This window comes from Cryptomeria japonica, chromosome 8 (assembly GCF_030272615.1).
Source record: "Cryptomeria japonica chromosome 8, Sugi_1.0, whole genome shotgun sequence".
Lineage (NCBI taxonomy): Eukaryota > Viridiplantae > Streptophyta > Pinopsida > Cupressales > Cupressaceae > Cryptomeria > Cryptomeria japonica.
The window spans coordinates 171,122,552-171,137,922 of record NC_081412.1 but is presented as its reverse complement, the minus strand read 5'-3'; the positions used below and the strand labels follow the sequence as shown (position 1 = coordinate 171,137,922).

At 39.5% G+C, this 15,371-nt stretch overlaps 1 protein-coding gene across 4 annotated transcripts in view; it reads left to right on the top strand.

The window, feature by feature from the left end:
• LOC131050633 (uncharacterized) overlaps positions 1 to 15,371 on the top strand; it is a 312,685-nt gene that overhangs the window by 164,170 nt on the left and 133,144 nt on the right. For all 4 annotated transcript variants that reach the window (XR_009358716.1, XM_057984836.2, XM_057984833.2 and 1 more), the window contains 2 exons: positions 1,358 to 1,455; positions 1,664 to 1,709. Coding sequence is in view for 3 of the 4 variants with exons in the window: in XM_057984836.2 (XP_057840819.2) it covers positions 1,358 to 1,455; positions 1,664 to 1,709 (144 nt within the window). In the remaining variant the exon portion in view is untranslated. The remainder of the gene's footprint in view (positions 1 to 1,357; positions 1,456 to 1,663; positions 1,710 to 15,371) is intronic.

Here is a 15,371-nt window from a genome sequence, read left to right as displayed (position 1 = left end):
GTCATAATTGTGGGAGAATATTAGAAGTGATACCTTATCGACTATTGATAAAGCGATTATTGGATGTCCTTCAAAGACTAATTTGCAGCCCTTATAAGGAACGAAGCAAAGGGACTGTTGACCAAAGCGAAGGATGAAACAATTATCTAGATACACAGTTTAACAAACCGGGGGAAGAGGCAATCTCAGTGATACAGTCATGATTACAAGAAGTTCATACTAACAAGTTAACATATAATTAGTAGGTTGATTTACTTATGCACGAGTAAAGTAAATAAGCAGCGATAGTTGTAGTGAAGAGATACGAAGGAGAGAAAGGTAGGACTTTCAAGATGTAACCATTTGAGGGTAATGGATACATAAGGAGATTGAAATCATTCATTCAGATCGTCGATTATTGTTTTTGTTATTTACTTGTATCCATATTTTGTCTGCTCGAGTCGAGCATCTGCCTCTGTTATTTTGGTTGCAAGGTTACATTGCTGTTCAGAGATGGCACTGTGATTGCATGTATTGAAAGATAATCAGGAATAGCATCTATATTTGAAGTTGCAAGCATCTAAGTCAGAATCTGAAACAGCAACATATCGTTCATAGTGATATTATACTTTGCATTATTACATTGCCATATCAGACACAGTAAACACATTGCTGCAAGCAATAACTATCCTTTGCAAATTCATATCGTCCAGATCAGACATTATTATTATACTATCACTATAAGTGATAGAGAACAACTTATTCACAGCATATTTCATATCATTATATCAGACATTGCTATCAAATATATTGACATTCATATCATCTTGTATATATTTATATCATTTACATTAGAAATAGCATTTGATATCTCACATAACTTCCATTACTGGGTCCAAGTGCATGTATTTGATAAAGTAAGTGTGAGAAGTTGGAGTTATTGTTCTGATATTTCTAGTTATCCTAGAACGGGACATTACAGGCATGAACACACAATACTCCAAACCCATGAGCATGGTAGCCCAGCAGGGGCACTGAGCCTGTAAATACACTAGCATATAGAAGGTATGGAGCACAAGCATGAACGACTGCAAAGGCACTTGGCATGACCACCACTAACAACATCAACGCTGAGGTTCACACCCACGAGTATGTTGGATCAGCGAATGCACAAGCTTGTGATCACAATGGCCCAGTGAATTTTTGAACCTTGGTGGCCACAACAATAACATCACCATTTAGCTACCACACAATAGGATGAACCCCATTACTTGCTTTAGATAACTTGCTTCGTGTTAATTATTAGTGGTCATTTTATTTTGTAGATAGAATATGATTATAAAGTAAATATTTGAGGATTTGCTTTGTTTGCATGTAGGGTTTGGATTCTTTAGACACTTCCACAGCTGCAGAGAAATTGGCACTTACCATCCAATCACTGGGAAGCTTGGATGAGGCTCAAGAGCTTTTGCAAAGGTAAGCATGTTGTTTTATTCAACACACAGATATCCTGCTAAGAGTGTTTTTCTGTTATTCTTAATGAATCAATAACTTTTTGGAGTTGCTTTGTGTCTTGGTTGCTCTTGTTCATGATAATACACATCTCAGTCTGTGTGGAGTATTTATTTGCAGTCTCGACTCATTGTTTTTCTTATACTGATATTAATGTTGTGATTTTGGCTAGGAGTATTAATGTCAAACAAAAGCTTCTTCCTGAAAATCATATTCAGGTTGGTCTCGTTATGTATTTCAACATCTTGGTTAAACATTGCTCTACAGATTTATTCAAAAAATACAAGTCCAATGTCTATTCATTATCTCTTCCAATTTTCATTTGCCTTCAGCCAGAGTGTGTTAACAAGTTTTAAACTAAAAATCACTATTTATCAGCACATGGGAATACAGCTAAATAATCAAAGTTTGATGCCTTAAGAACTGAAAAATATCTGCTTGGGAACAGACCATATGACCTAGGTGACCCAGCAACAAGATAGTCAAAAAAAAGGTTGCTGATTATAATAATATCTTTCAAACCAAAAGTGAAAATAGCTATTTGGTCAAACCAGAAGCTAATATTGTTAAAGATGTTGTATATTCTTGATGAGAGTAGATGTAATATCCTATTATCCCCTATGGAATTTTGACGAAATTTTTACTTTTTCTCTTAGTAATTTTGTCAAATGGTTTGCTTGTTTGCTGATTACAAATTTCAGATTGCAGCAATAATAGGATATGTTGATTGTTTGATGTTAATGGTAATTGCATGCATTTAAGATTCAGTACTCACATATCATAATCAGACCATTATGCAGGAATGATTAAACACAATATAAATTATGACTGAAAGTTATGATCACACAGTAATTTCTGTTCAACAAGCTGCTGCAAATGGACTGAGCATAGAAATAAACATGTATATAAACTCTAACCTCTTAAGGCAGCCAAATTACACGCAATATGCTATCATTGATATGTATAATGGTAATTGAGTAGGGGGTGCAATGTCATGCTTGGGAGACCCCACAACTTCAGAGTCAACTAAATCCCTCCCATCAAGTGGAGCTAAGGGAAGACGAAAACCCATACGTACAGCCTTTGGAGGGTGATCCTCAGTGCTCAAATCAGGAGAGGAAGGCTGAAAAGGCCCTCTTTCTTCATCAAATACTACATCTCGACTGAATATGAGGTGATTAGTGTCTATATCAACCAACCGATATGCCTTGTGGTTGTCACTGGAGCCGATGAACATCAATTTCTGACTCTTTGGATCCAGTTTGGTGCGCGTGGCATTTGGAATCCAAACATAAGCTGTAGAGCCAAAAACTTTCAAATGACTGATTTTGGGCTTCCTGCCAGACCAAGCTTTCTTTGGAGTCATCTTCTTAACGGCCTTTGTGGGAGACCAGTTTAGAAGGTAGACTGCAGTGAAGACCACTTCCGCCCAAAAGTGTTTTGGAACATTTCTATGCTCCAACATAGACCGAGCCATCTCAGTGACTGTACGGTTTTTGTGCTCAACAACACCGTTCTGCTGTGGGGTGTAAGGTGTGGTAAGTTGATGCTTAATGCCATGTGATGCACAAAAGTTGGTGAACTCTGTAGAACAAAATTCCCCCCCATTGTTGGACCGAAGAGTGACTATCTGACAGCTAGACTCTTTTTCCACTAAGGTCTTAAACGTTTGAAACAGGGTGAACACCTCTGATTTCTGCTTAAGAAAATAAACCCACATGCGTCTGCTGAAATCATCAACAAATAATAGAAAATACTTGCATCCGGTGACTGATGGAGTGTTCATGGGACCACAAATGTCTTCATGGACGAGTTGCAAGACCTTGGATGCTCTCCAAGCGTCTCCATCTGAAAACGGAGTCCTATGCTGCTTTCCAGCTTGACACGCTCCGCAAACTCCATGATTTTGAGTTTGAATCTCAGGGAATCCTATGCCTAGATCCTCTCGAACCAACTGAGAGAGATAGTGGACATTGAGATGCCCATGTCGCTGATGCCAAAAAGTGCTGATGGAAGTACTCCTAGCTGCCATGGCGAGCTCCTGAGAACCAGTAGAATCAACAAGTCTATAAAGACCATGATCCTCAATACCAACTGCAATTGTAGTGCGAGTTTCCCTATCAACAATGCTGCACTTGTGCAACTCGAAGACGACATCCAGCTGTGGTGAATGCTGCATAATTTGACTGACTGACAGTAGATTGAGCTTCATACCAGGTACAAAGTATACATTGAGGAATATTAAATCCCTCCCACCAGATGAAATCTGAACGTTGCCTTGCCGACAACAGTATACTCTTCGCCTCCACCAAAGATCACTGAATCAGTGAAAGGCATGTACTCTGTAAACCAATCCCGACGATGTGTGAAATGTCGAGAGGCTCCTGAGTCAATGTACCAGGCTGATGATTGAACATCATCAGAGGAGGTTTGGGCCATGAATGCATAGAAGGCAGATTCCTTCTGATCAGGATGCGTGGCAGAATTGGCTTTCTGCTTGGACCCTCCCTGTTTGGATTGCTGGGATGCTATCAATTTCCGGCAATCTTTCACCAAATGGCCATATATATGACAGTAGGAACACTGTAAGCTCTTCTTTTTGGAAGACTGCTGAGGTTGACGTTGACCTTGTTGTTTCTATTGGAAGGACGGAGCTTTACCCTTGTACTTATGCGAAGCTGAGGCTGTGAAAGCCTGTTCAGTGGATGAACTAGCGTTGCTTCCAAACTGCTGCTTCCATTGATCCTGTTGTAGCAGCTTGTTGCAAAGATCAGGAAACTTCAAATCAACACTAGTAGAGGAGATATTGAGTGTATCAATGAAATGCTCGTAGGATCTGGGAAGGCTTTTCAGCGTGATCACTACCATATCTTCTTCCACCATGGTTCTGCCTATAGCTTCTAACTGATCACGAATGTCCTTGATCTTCGTAAGATGTGCCTGGATAGATGACTTCTCATCCATCATGATAGAAAACAACATATTCTTCAGAAAGAAAGCTCGGCTCTTGTCAGACGTTTCATGAAGATCCTTCAAAAGATCCCAGATCTCTTTTGCTGTTTTACCTAAAGGCACTTGTGGGAGTTGATCATCTGTTACGGAGAGTTTGATAAGCATGACAACCTCTCGATTCTTCACATCATGTTTGTCTTGATCATCACCTGTTGTTGTAGGACGAGATTCTTTGCCCAAAACAAGCTGATCAAGGCAACGATACTCAAAGATGGTAAGCATACGCTGTTTCCAGTTGTTGTAGTTGCGACCGTTGAACTTTTGACTGTGTTCCAACATGATGTTGGTTAATGATGCCATCACGGAAGTCGAGGTTGATCGAGGTCAACGAAGTGAAAGCAAGAGATAGAAGAATCTGATTTAAAAAAAAATCAGAATAGAAATAGCTGCTGAAAAACCTGAAACCCTATAGGAGAATTGTGGCACGAATTCCAAGGTATGAATTTCGAGGTTTGGAAGAAACCCAAAAATGAAAATTTTCTGCACACTTAAAAACAGCATAAATGGTGCCAAAAAAAAGCAAAAATCCCAACGTCCACAGAAATAGCAGAAATTGTGAACTGTTTTTAAATTCCAAGGCAAATTTGCTGGCACAAAAATCGAGGCATGGAAAACGAGGCACCCAGAAAAATATGAGACCAACCCAGAAAAGCTCTTGAAAAACCCACTAAGAATCTAAAAACAAAATGCAGATCCGACGGCTCAAAAATTGAGGCACGGAAAATGATACATCCAGAAAAATATGACGACGACCCAATTGAGGTCTTGAAAAACCCACCAAGAATCTGCAACCAAAATAAAATTTCGACTTGAACCGAAGGGTCAAAACCCTAGTCGAAAATTGCAGAAACCCCAGGAAAATTTTCAATCTGCAAAAAAAAAAAACCGCCCAGGAAGAGAAAAAAATCTGCTTTTAAAAAAACAAAAAACAGTTTTAAAAAAAAATCTTTTCAATAAAAACTTCGAAAAATTTTAATAACAAAAATCTTCGAAATTATTAATTTCCATGCGCTGATACCATGAAAAATAAATTGAATGAATGATTCAATAATCAGATGATTACATTGAACGATATACACACGTATATATAGAGGTTACAAGACGATGTTCTATAATTAGAACATAACGTTAAAGTAAAAGATTAAAGAGCTAAAAGCTAAATAAAGCTTAAAAGCTAGTTAATTAAAAAGAAAAAGCTAAATTCTAAATAAAGCTTAAAAGCTAATTAACTAAAAAGCTAAATGACCATTAAACAAGGAACTAAATATAGGGGACTAAAATATAATTAAATATTCTAATAATTGAGTAATGTAGATTTCTCCTACAGGTTACTCAACCCCTTCAACACCTCCAAAAATTAAGTTCAGGGTCTGCCATTGCTTTCTATGTGCTGCTGTAGTTTCTTACACCCTCCAACTCTCTTTTCCAGGTCTGCAACTATTTCCTGAGTGCTGCTGTAGCTTTAATATGTCTGAAATAGCCATTAAATGGCTGCTACACCTTCATATGCCCCTCCAGATTAAGCCAGCAATGAATAACTCAGTTCTGCCCTGAATATGCTAACTCATGTCACAAGAATACCTCAATCCTCTCTTCAAATGATTGTCACAACTTGCCTATGCGCAGATTTCTAGGGCTGCATCCGTAAATAAGTTCCTGAGCCACACTTGAAGGGTTGAAATGCCACAAATGCCTGATTTTGGTCCAATAGAGTCTGAAAAGTCCACTTAATCTTAATGCTGGGTCAAATATAATTTTTCAATATCTTCACTTTGGTGGCCAGCAATACCTTCATGTTGGTGGCCAGCATTGTAATGTCCCCATTTTTGGAGGCAAAATAATTAATTAATTTAATTAATTAAGTTGTCCCAATTAATGATATTTCTTAAGGATAGCTTAATTGATTATTTTAATTAAAAGTATTAAGTTAATTATTTATAAAGTTATCAAATAAATAAAAATTAAAAGGTAACTTTATAATTAATTAATTTAATAAAATGACTTTCATTAATATTATATCATAAAAGTCATTGAAGTGAAATAATATTATTTTAATAATAATTCTAGAAGCTTCTTGAAAGGATCGAGAAAAAGTATAAAAGCAGGTCAAGTTAAGCTTCTAATCATTGAGGATTTGATATTTGATTTGGAGTTCTTCGTGGTGAAGGAACCAGCTTGAGTTTCTACCATTATTGGTCATTGGGAACAATACCTCCCATTGATTGGCATAATTGAAGTGGTGAAAGATTCCTCTGAAGGGTTGCAGCTGAGAGGAAGACATATCAGTCTTTCTAATTGAGTTTCATTGGTGGCCATAGGCCAAATTTTTTGAGGTCATCTTGCATAACAGATTGGAGATCATTGGTAGAATTAGATTGCATTGGTTAATTGCATTGGAGGCATATTGGAGGCATTGCAAGACTGATTTTATTATTTTCTGAAGTCTGATGTAAAGCTACAGTCATATTGGACAGCCATTGGAAACCACGATTTCACTCATGGAGGCTTCATACTACATCGATTCCACTTGCTAGTTGGAGCACCCTCTTCCTTGGGACATAGCTGTTACTAAATTTTTACACGTTTAAATTTAGTTAAGAAGCAAAATGCTAACAAAATTTCCAGAATTACTTTTATTTTCTTGCTTTATATTTTCATGTAAATTAAATTTTAGCTATGATAGCATTATAAATCATAGCTGAACATTAATATTCTAGAAAAGCAAGTTGAAATGACTAGTCTTGAGGACTTAGTTAAAGACTTAAATGAAGAAATGACTAAGTCTTAAAGACTTAGTTATCAAGTAAGTGTTGAGAGCTATTTTTGGGGAAAGAAGACTTTTTCTTCGCAAAACTTTAGGAACTCGGATTTGGACTTTTTCCAGGTTGTTGAGGGCCTTTTATGAGCATTTTGAGTGTTTTAATGGAGGTTTTGATGAGTTGTCCAATTGTTTATGACTGGGAAGGACTTTTTCATTCCACACATGGCCTTTTGGAGCATTTCTAGTGCCTGAAAAATAGGCTTTTCAGTTGAATCCGACCCAAGGATTCAGTTCCTATTTTCATGCATTTCTTTGAGAGAAAAGCATAAATATTGTAATCACTTCTTTTGGAAGGGCTCAGTTCTGATTATGCAGAGAAGGCTCTTGTGACAACATTTTGTCCTTAGCATATTTTCTTGTATATTTTATGTAACCCAATCCTGGAGACTGAATATATGATGACAACATCTTTTGGAGCAAGGTTTTATTAAGTTTTTTTCAAGCCTTCTTTTCTTTCTGTATCTTTGTGTTCATAGCACGATTGATAGAGGTAACCAGTGAATTGTATTATTCTTTGTTATTTTGTCTCATCAAGAGCCTAGTTGCAAAAGTGTATTTTGTTTGCAGGTTGCAGTTTGTGTCCACAAGAACACGGAGCTTTTATGTGAAAATATCTTTTCCTTGATTGCTCAGTCTAGGACCTTTCTGTGAAACATTTATGCAGGCCTATATAGAACAAAAGTGTTTACCCACTGAAATAGAGTTTTTTGCAATTAGAGACCTGTCATTATCATTTTAGTTTCCCTCAAAGTTTGGTGAATCACCTAGTTACTTAGTTTATTTTTAATTTTTTCTTTTCTCTTCCCTTTTCCTACCAAGTTTTCAGTTGTTAGAAGAGCAAATAGGCGATTAATCAAATAGGAATTGGCCTAGAATCTGGAGGTCTCATTTCAGTTGATGCATTTCCCACATGCAGAGATGAGTTCCAATGTGTTGACGTGCTTGAAATCGCACCGCTGCAAACTCCATACGGCCAATGCAGAATAGAATAAATTCACTGAGTATCCTATCCTCTCTTGAAATAAGGGAATCCCTAATGCTATTTTCTACATTTTGATCAAAGGGGATAACCTCAAGGTTTCTTTTGTCAGGTCTTGACTGCGGGATTTCTCAGTAGCTTAATGTGTTTATGCTGGAAACACAAGGGGGACTTACGTTTAATTGGCAATTTATGGATAAGTTCCCTGGAACTTTTACGATCTTTCTATCGGATGATATCGGTTAATTTGATATTGTTTTGATAGGACTGCAGATTTTCTAAATAAAAAGGGAAAAAAGGAGGGAAGGATAGAGAGGGAGAGAAAGACATGAACTGTAAATTCTAACTAAGATAGCAAATTCAGTCAAGCAGACAGACACCTCCAGGAAACTAGATTTAACATCATCAGCTATTTAGACACAATGTTTGCATAAATCCAGTGCAATCTTCAAAGGGGAAACTAGATTTTCATATTATCAAGTACGATATTAGAATTTCTACATTCATAGTATGTATTTGATAACCTAACTGAGCATGAAATGGTCCAGATTAACCATGCGGAAAGAAAAGGAATCAGCTGTTCTCTAATGGTATGGACTGTAAAGATTCTATTAGATGCTTGATTGAAAAAAATGCTATGTAAAATAAATTGGCATAACTGAAAGCTTTCTAAATTAAGTGAAGAAGGAGACCATGCACTCACAGGGAAACTTGAAAACAGTCTTAATTCATTGCATTAATTCATGTAAATTTCTCTAGAGCTTTCACAACAATCCAAGAACTTCTTACAAAAAAGAGGGAAAACCAGTCCCTTAAATAGGCCTCAAAAAGGATGAATGGCCTAGATTTAATCTAAACAAGTGGCCCAGATTCATCCATAAAGCATGGCTTCCCATCAAATGGTAAGTGAATTGGACTCCCTCATGGACTAGCCTCTCGATCTATTGATGTAACCACTGATCTGTGTACCTTGTTGGGGTTGCCATAACTGCCTCGAAATCTGTGATTGGGTCCTGGGACCAATCAACGCCTTGCAGGAGATGCCTTATTGCTTCAAATTCTCGGGCCTGGAGTAAATTTCCTGAGTTTGTGAGCTGGTCTGGGACCCGATGGTATTCAAAGAGTCACATCTGCTGCATACTCAACCTAGAATATTCCTGTCGCCTGACTTCGTAGTTATCGGAGCAATTCTTCCAATAGTCTTCAACTAACTCCTTTGCTCTGTACCTTCGACCATAGGCTCTTTTAGCCAGATTATCGTGATCAAAGTATTTTCTTGGGAAATGGTCCTGTAGGCCATAAGAGGCCAGCTCTGCGAGGGACTCCTCTGCTAGGGTAGGGGTCTTCAAGTGGACATCATGGCTGCCTATGATCATAGGAAATGTGAATCTAGCCTGCTTTCTCTTTCGAAGTAAGATGCCGGTCGGGCGTGACTGCCTTGCAACCTCCATAAGAATTACTTTGTCGGTTGGATACCGTGGAAGTCGGAGGGGGCACCATCGAAACCAGCTATTCGGATGTAGGAAAACCTGGGGAACTGAATGAACTAGGCTCCATACCTCTGCACTAAAGTAGTAGCTTGCTCCGAGAGCCTTATGTGTAACCCTTCCTGCATTAGCCTAACCAGGCGCATTGTGAAGGCGTCATTGACGCGTTCATATTGACCAACCGCGTAAGCCGGGCTGCTCTTTTCCCTCTGAGCTATATCCTGGTAGTGTAGCTGTGGGTAACAATCATAGACTTTCACCTGATCGGGCCCATTCCCGATTTCACCTTTCATTATCAATCCTGGTAGTGGTTGGTTCTTGGCGAACATATAGACCAAATAAGAGGTCATGGTGAAGTACTTCTTCGTTTAGAGCTCGATTAGCTGAGTGTGGATGTTATCGCTTATGATCTGGGCCCAGTCAAACTTAGACTTTCCGGCGAAGACCTGCTTTGTAAAATAGAACATCCATTCTTCAAAGTAGCTGGACTTAGGAAGTCCCATGACTCGGCTGAGTAAGGTGACCATATCCCCATGTTCATTATGAAAATCACTCCTGGGGGTCTTTTTCACAATCCTGGTGCTTAAAGGCCTTTTCTCCTTGAACCATTCTTCGTTGATCAGTGCTTTGCATCGGGCCGGATTCATATCATATGCCCCTTGTGCTTCGTCTATGGTTGTAGTTGTGGGATTATTGGGAAAGGGCATGTCAAATGCATCACCAATAGCCTCAGGGGAGAAGTCGGCGATAGTAATATTCTCTAGAAGCACTAGTCTGGACTTTGGTTCATAATGCCAAGCAGCCTCCACTACTAATTCATAGTTCTGTATCGTTGGAGAAAAACCTGCCGCTTGGGCGATGCCACTTTCCACCATCTGCCTAGGCCTGCCATATGTGTTGGGTGAGAATACCCAATTCCTGAAGTCCTGAATATCGATATGGCCAAGGTCAGTATCACCAATGTTGTCCCAGACGCTCTGAACTTTTGACTCCCGCAATCCTCCCCTCTGATACTGATACTTCATCTTTTCAACCTTACGTGGGATATCTGATTTGGATGCTCGTGAGGTTTCGGCTGCTGCGGGAGTTTTTGATGATTCCATCGCCGATTTAGGCATTTATCCTGCACAGTCGGACGCGGATTACGAGGTGATACAAGAAAGGTAATGCGGGTTAGATAAGAAAATGCTCCAGCATGCCGGGATTAATTTTAAAATTTAGTTTGGACATGGAGCAATATTTCTATCTAACAGCTTGATCAATTTTAACCATAGCATATTCACGAAGATTCCTGACTACGCATTTATACTTATCACTTCTGGATATTGGATTAACTTTCAACAGAGACAGCATGAAAATTTTCCTAAGTTTGAAAAGAGATGCAATTTCTGGTGAAGCCTTAAGAGTGGATTTCTAAATTTCGAGCGCTTTGAACAATGTTTATAAGCGAAAGAGATGCAAATTTCAAGAATTCAAGCAGTGCGATCAAATTTTACACATTCGCCCATTCGATTTAAGCATTTTTCAAATGATCATACGCAACAAAGCGTACTTACCTGACGGGAGTGGATGGCGAGAGATTACCCAACCTCGTCGCGTGAAATGAACGGACGATCTTGCAAAGTTTGAATTCCAACGGTTATCTCTTTGTTTTAAATTTTCGCGGTTGCGGGACGAAAGAGAATTTATCATTTTTAAATGGTTTCTTCTTACCCTGTGTAATTGGCAATCTGAGTTTAAATGATCAAGAGGAGTTAATGCAACACTTTACCTTCTTATTTTCGGACCTTAGATGGTTTTCAAATTCTGAACTGCGTTTTCCTCCTTGCAAGTTTTGCAAATTTTGCGTTTTCTACTTGGCGATTTGCACACCTCTTGGGGAATTTTGGAGCTTGGAGGTTTTTGGAGCACTAGCGCCGTTTGCAAGTAACTTTCGGATTTAGAAGATGATTCTGCAAATTTCGGAGCTGGGATGCTCTCGCCACTTTGGAGATATTCTCAGACTTCGGTGGTTTCACCAAAACTACGGATCCTTAACTCATTATTGGTGGCTTCAGACTAACCTCGGACCTCAACGCGCTTCTGTATTTCGGAGCTTAGAGGTTTTCGGTATACTTGGTGATTTTAACCTTTTGCGGCTTCAGGCGCCTTGGAGAGTATTTTGCGATGACTTCGGAGGATTTGAATGAATTTGCAAGCTGCGCGAACCTTTTAAACTATGCCATCCTTCGCGATTTTCGCGACTTCAAGAGTCACGACGCCTTTATTCGCGAATAAAACTTCGGAGCTGGAGGTGTTTTCGATCCTAAATGATTTTCGGAGCTAGGGGAAACTTCCGCGATTTTAGCCTTCTACAGCTTCGGGTGTTTGGAATGCACCTCGTGATGACTTTGGACCTATAAATGCGCCTTTCACGTTTCGCACCAACTTCGGACTTAGAAGGCGATTCGGCAAGTTTGATATGCTTGAAATTTCGGGGCTAGGGTCCGAAGATTGGCATCTAAATCGGATTTTGGACCTGGAGGAGGCTTTACAACTTCCGATGTTCTTTTGAATTCTTCAAAATCGCCCCAGGGTCCGAAAATGAGGCACTTGAAGGTTTTCGGAGGCTAAAGCACTTTAGGCATACTTTCCGATTTTGCCGTTTTATCCTAGGGTCCGAAAATAGACGCCCAAGTGATCTTTTCGAGGGTTGAAGCGCTTTGGCGAATTTCGGAGCTCAAACACGCTTCTTTTCTTTTAAACTCGACACCCTTTCCACTTTTCCAATTTTTTACTCTAGGTCCAAATTTGAGCGCTTTAAGTGATTTTCGGAGTTGGAAGAGGTTTGCAAAAGTTCGCACTGCATATCCCTTTCGAAATTGCTCTAGGGTCCGAAAATGAGGCGCTTTAGTGATTTCGGACCTCGAGGGCCCTTTTAAATATTTCGCGCTTTATACCTTTCTTTTAAAATTCACTCCAAGGTCCGAAAAAGTAACGAGTTAAAGGTTTTCGGACTTAGAAGATGATCCCTTGCAACATTTCGCACCCACATTCGCTCTGGGGTCCGGAAATGTAATGCCCAAGTGCCTTCGAAGTTGGAAACACACTTGGCGAACTTCAGACATGAACGCCCATACGCGTGTGCTCTTTACGTTTAACCATTTTTTAAATTTCGGAGTTGGGTCCAAAAATAAGGGGGTTTTGAGGCGTTCTCGGGGCCTGAGGAAAACTTTGCATTTTGTGCCCTCCATCCTTCGTCCCAGGGTCCGAATTTGGACATTTTTAGCGATTATCGGACCTGGAACTATCTTGTACAATACTTAAAGGCTTTTGCATTATTTTCGGACCAAATGGAAAGCATCAGATTTTGAAATTTTTGTCCCAGGTTCCAAAATTCGATCCCCTGGGCGATTTTGGCAAGATTAACTTAGTGAAATTCTGACCCTTTCGGGCCTCTGGGTCCGAAATCTGCCCCTTAGGCAATTTTGAAAACTTGCGCGAAACGTTCGGACCTTAGACCAGCGTTTTGCCGGATTTCATAAATTTGGTTTGAGGAGGCTTTAGAATTCTAAGACACTTGGCCAGGCAATTCGATCGTTCATTAGCAGGCGAAAATCATGTTTCTTCAAATCTTATAAACATCGCGGCGATAATCCTTATGCAGTCTGCTTCACAGCTGTTGTGCGAAAAACGACAGCTTTGGTCTTCGTGCGACCTTTAGGCACACTGTTCTTGCTTGGCGGGCTTCGCCGATTCCTACTACCTTACGCCTACCCAAGGCGATTTTCAAAACTTCAAACAAAACTCTTGGCGTTCACGCCCGAGAGCTGGACCAGCCGGGAAGATTCATTGGCTCATTACCCTTGCATCAATCACTTTACGGATCAGTCGCGGACTCGCTCAAAGAGACGTGAGAAACTCTTCGCGAAACTCAGCAGGCAACGATGGAAAGCTCAAAACAGGAAGGGGGACCCTGTCGGCGACAGGGAGCGTGTGCAACGCACAACACAATGTTATGCAAAGTTGTTGAACTCATTAGTTCAACAGGGTGCAAATTTTAAGCATTAACAGTTTTGGCATGCCCGGTCGGACCTAAAAGAAGTCTAGTTTTTAATTTTATGCTGAATTGATATGCAGTCAGTATAAAAACAGACCTGTTAGAGGTTATTTTGAAGTATATCTGGTGACTCTATAGTGAAAGATTAGTAGTTTCAGTATTGTAGAAGTCTTTTATGAGAAAGATTGAGACAAGAAGCTGAAAAACATTTGAATATCTGCAGCTGTCTTCACCCAAGAGGAGAGGCAGAACTCTTAAAAGAACTCCTCGTACTAAGAGAGTTCAAACATCACTAGCAAAGGTCTACAGAGGGAGAGAAAGGCCAGAGAAGGATGAGTATTTTGTGAGGCGTTCAGCTTCACCAACTGTAAGAACAGAGCATTCTAGTTTGTTTGAGCCTTTTACTTCTCTAGTAGGTGGTATTTTTGCTTCATCTAGTGTTTCATATTCAACAACAAGTACTACTGTAGCAAGTTCTAGTGCTTCGTCATCAGTTTTAGCAAGTGGTAGTTCAGTTTCAGCAAGTACATCTATACAATTTGGCAATATGGCTGTACCAAGAGCTTTTGGTTTTGTACTATTCACTCAAGGTAGTCCTTTAAATCTTTCACAGTGTGATGATTTCCCAATTGCTGCATTGAGAGGTTTACCTGAATTCACAGGGGAAGGTCAAATTTCAGCCACTGAACATATTAGAGATATAGCTGCTATATGTGATGTACATGATATCACTATTGACAATGTAGTTGTGAGGCTACTAGCTGCTTTCCTGAAAGGCAAGGCATTGGAGTGGTATAGAAAATTGCCTTTGGCTTCAATAGCAAATTGGGATCAATTGGGTGATGAATTGGTTAAGGCGTTTGAGGATAAATCTGATAATTTATCTTTAGTAGAGCAGTTAACTACCATTAAAAGGGCCCCTCAAGAGACCTTGATTGATTTTAACACTAGATTCCAAAGAACTTTAAATAGGATCCCAACCAATGTTAGGTTTTCTCCTGATCATGCATTTTTATATTACCTGAAAAGTTTAAACAATGACATCTATGTAATGATACAGTCTATGGGAGGGAATTCTTTGCCTTTGGCATATACCATAGCTATAAACGTTGAAAATTGTTTAATTCAAGCTGGGAAAATTGCACCCAGACCTCCAATGCCCTTTTTCCCAAATATACAACCTAATATGCCACTTCATATACCCCCTTTTACTCCCTTGTCTGTTGTTCCAGCCATGCCTACTGCTGTAAATCAAAATTCAGCAGCTGGGCCTTCTGGTGAGCTGCAAGAGATTAAAAGTAGTCAACAGAAAATAGAAAGTATCCTGCAGACCCTTGGTAATGAGCTGACCAGCATTAAAAAACAATACCAAGGGGCAAAGCCAGCTTTTCAACAGCAGAATCAAGGTTTCAATCAGCAATATCAGCAAAATAGACCGTCATATCAGAGTAATTTCCAAGGTGGGAGACAAAATGTCAATCAAAGGCCTTTTCAATCTTATAATCCAGCACCCCTAAATACTGTGAACCCGGTAAGAGACCT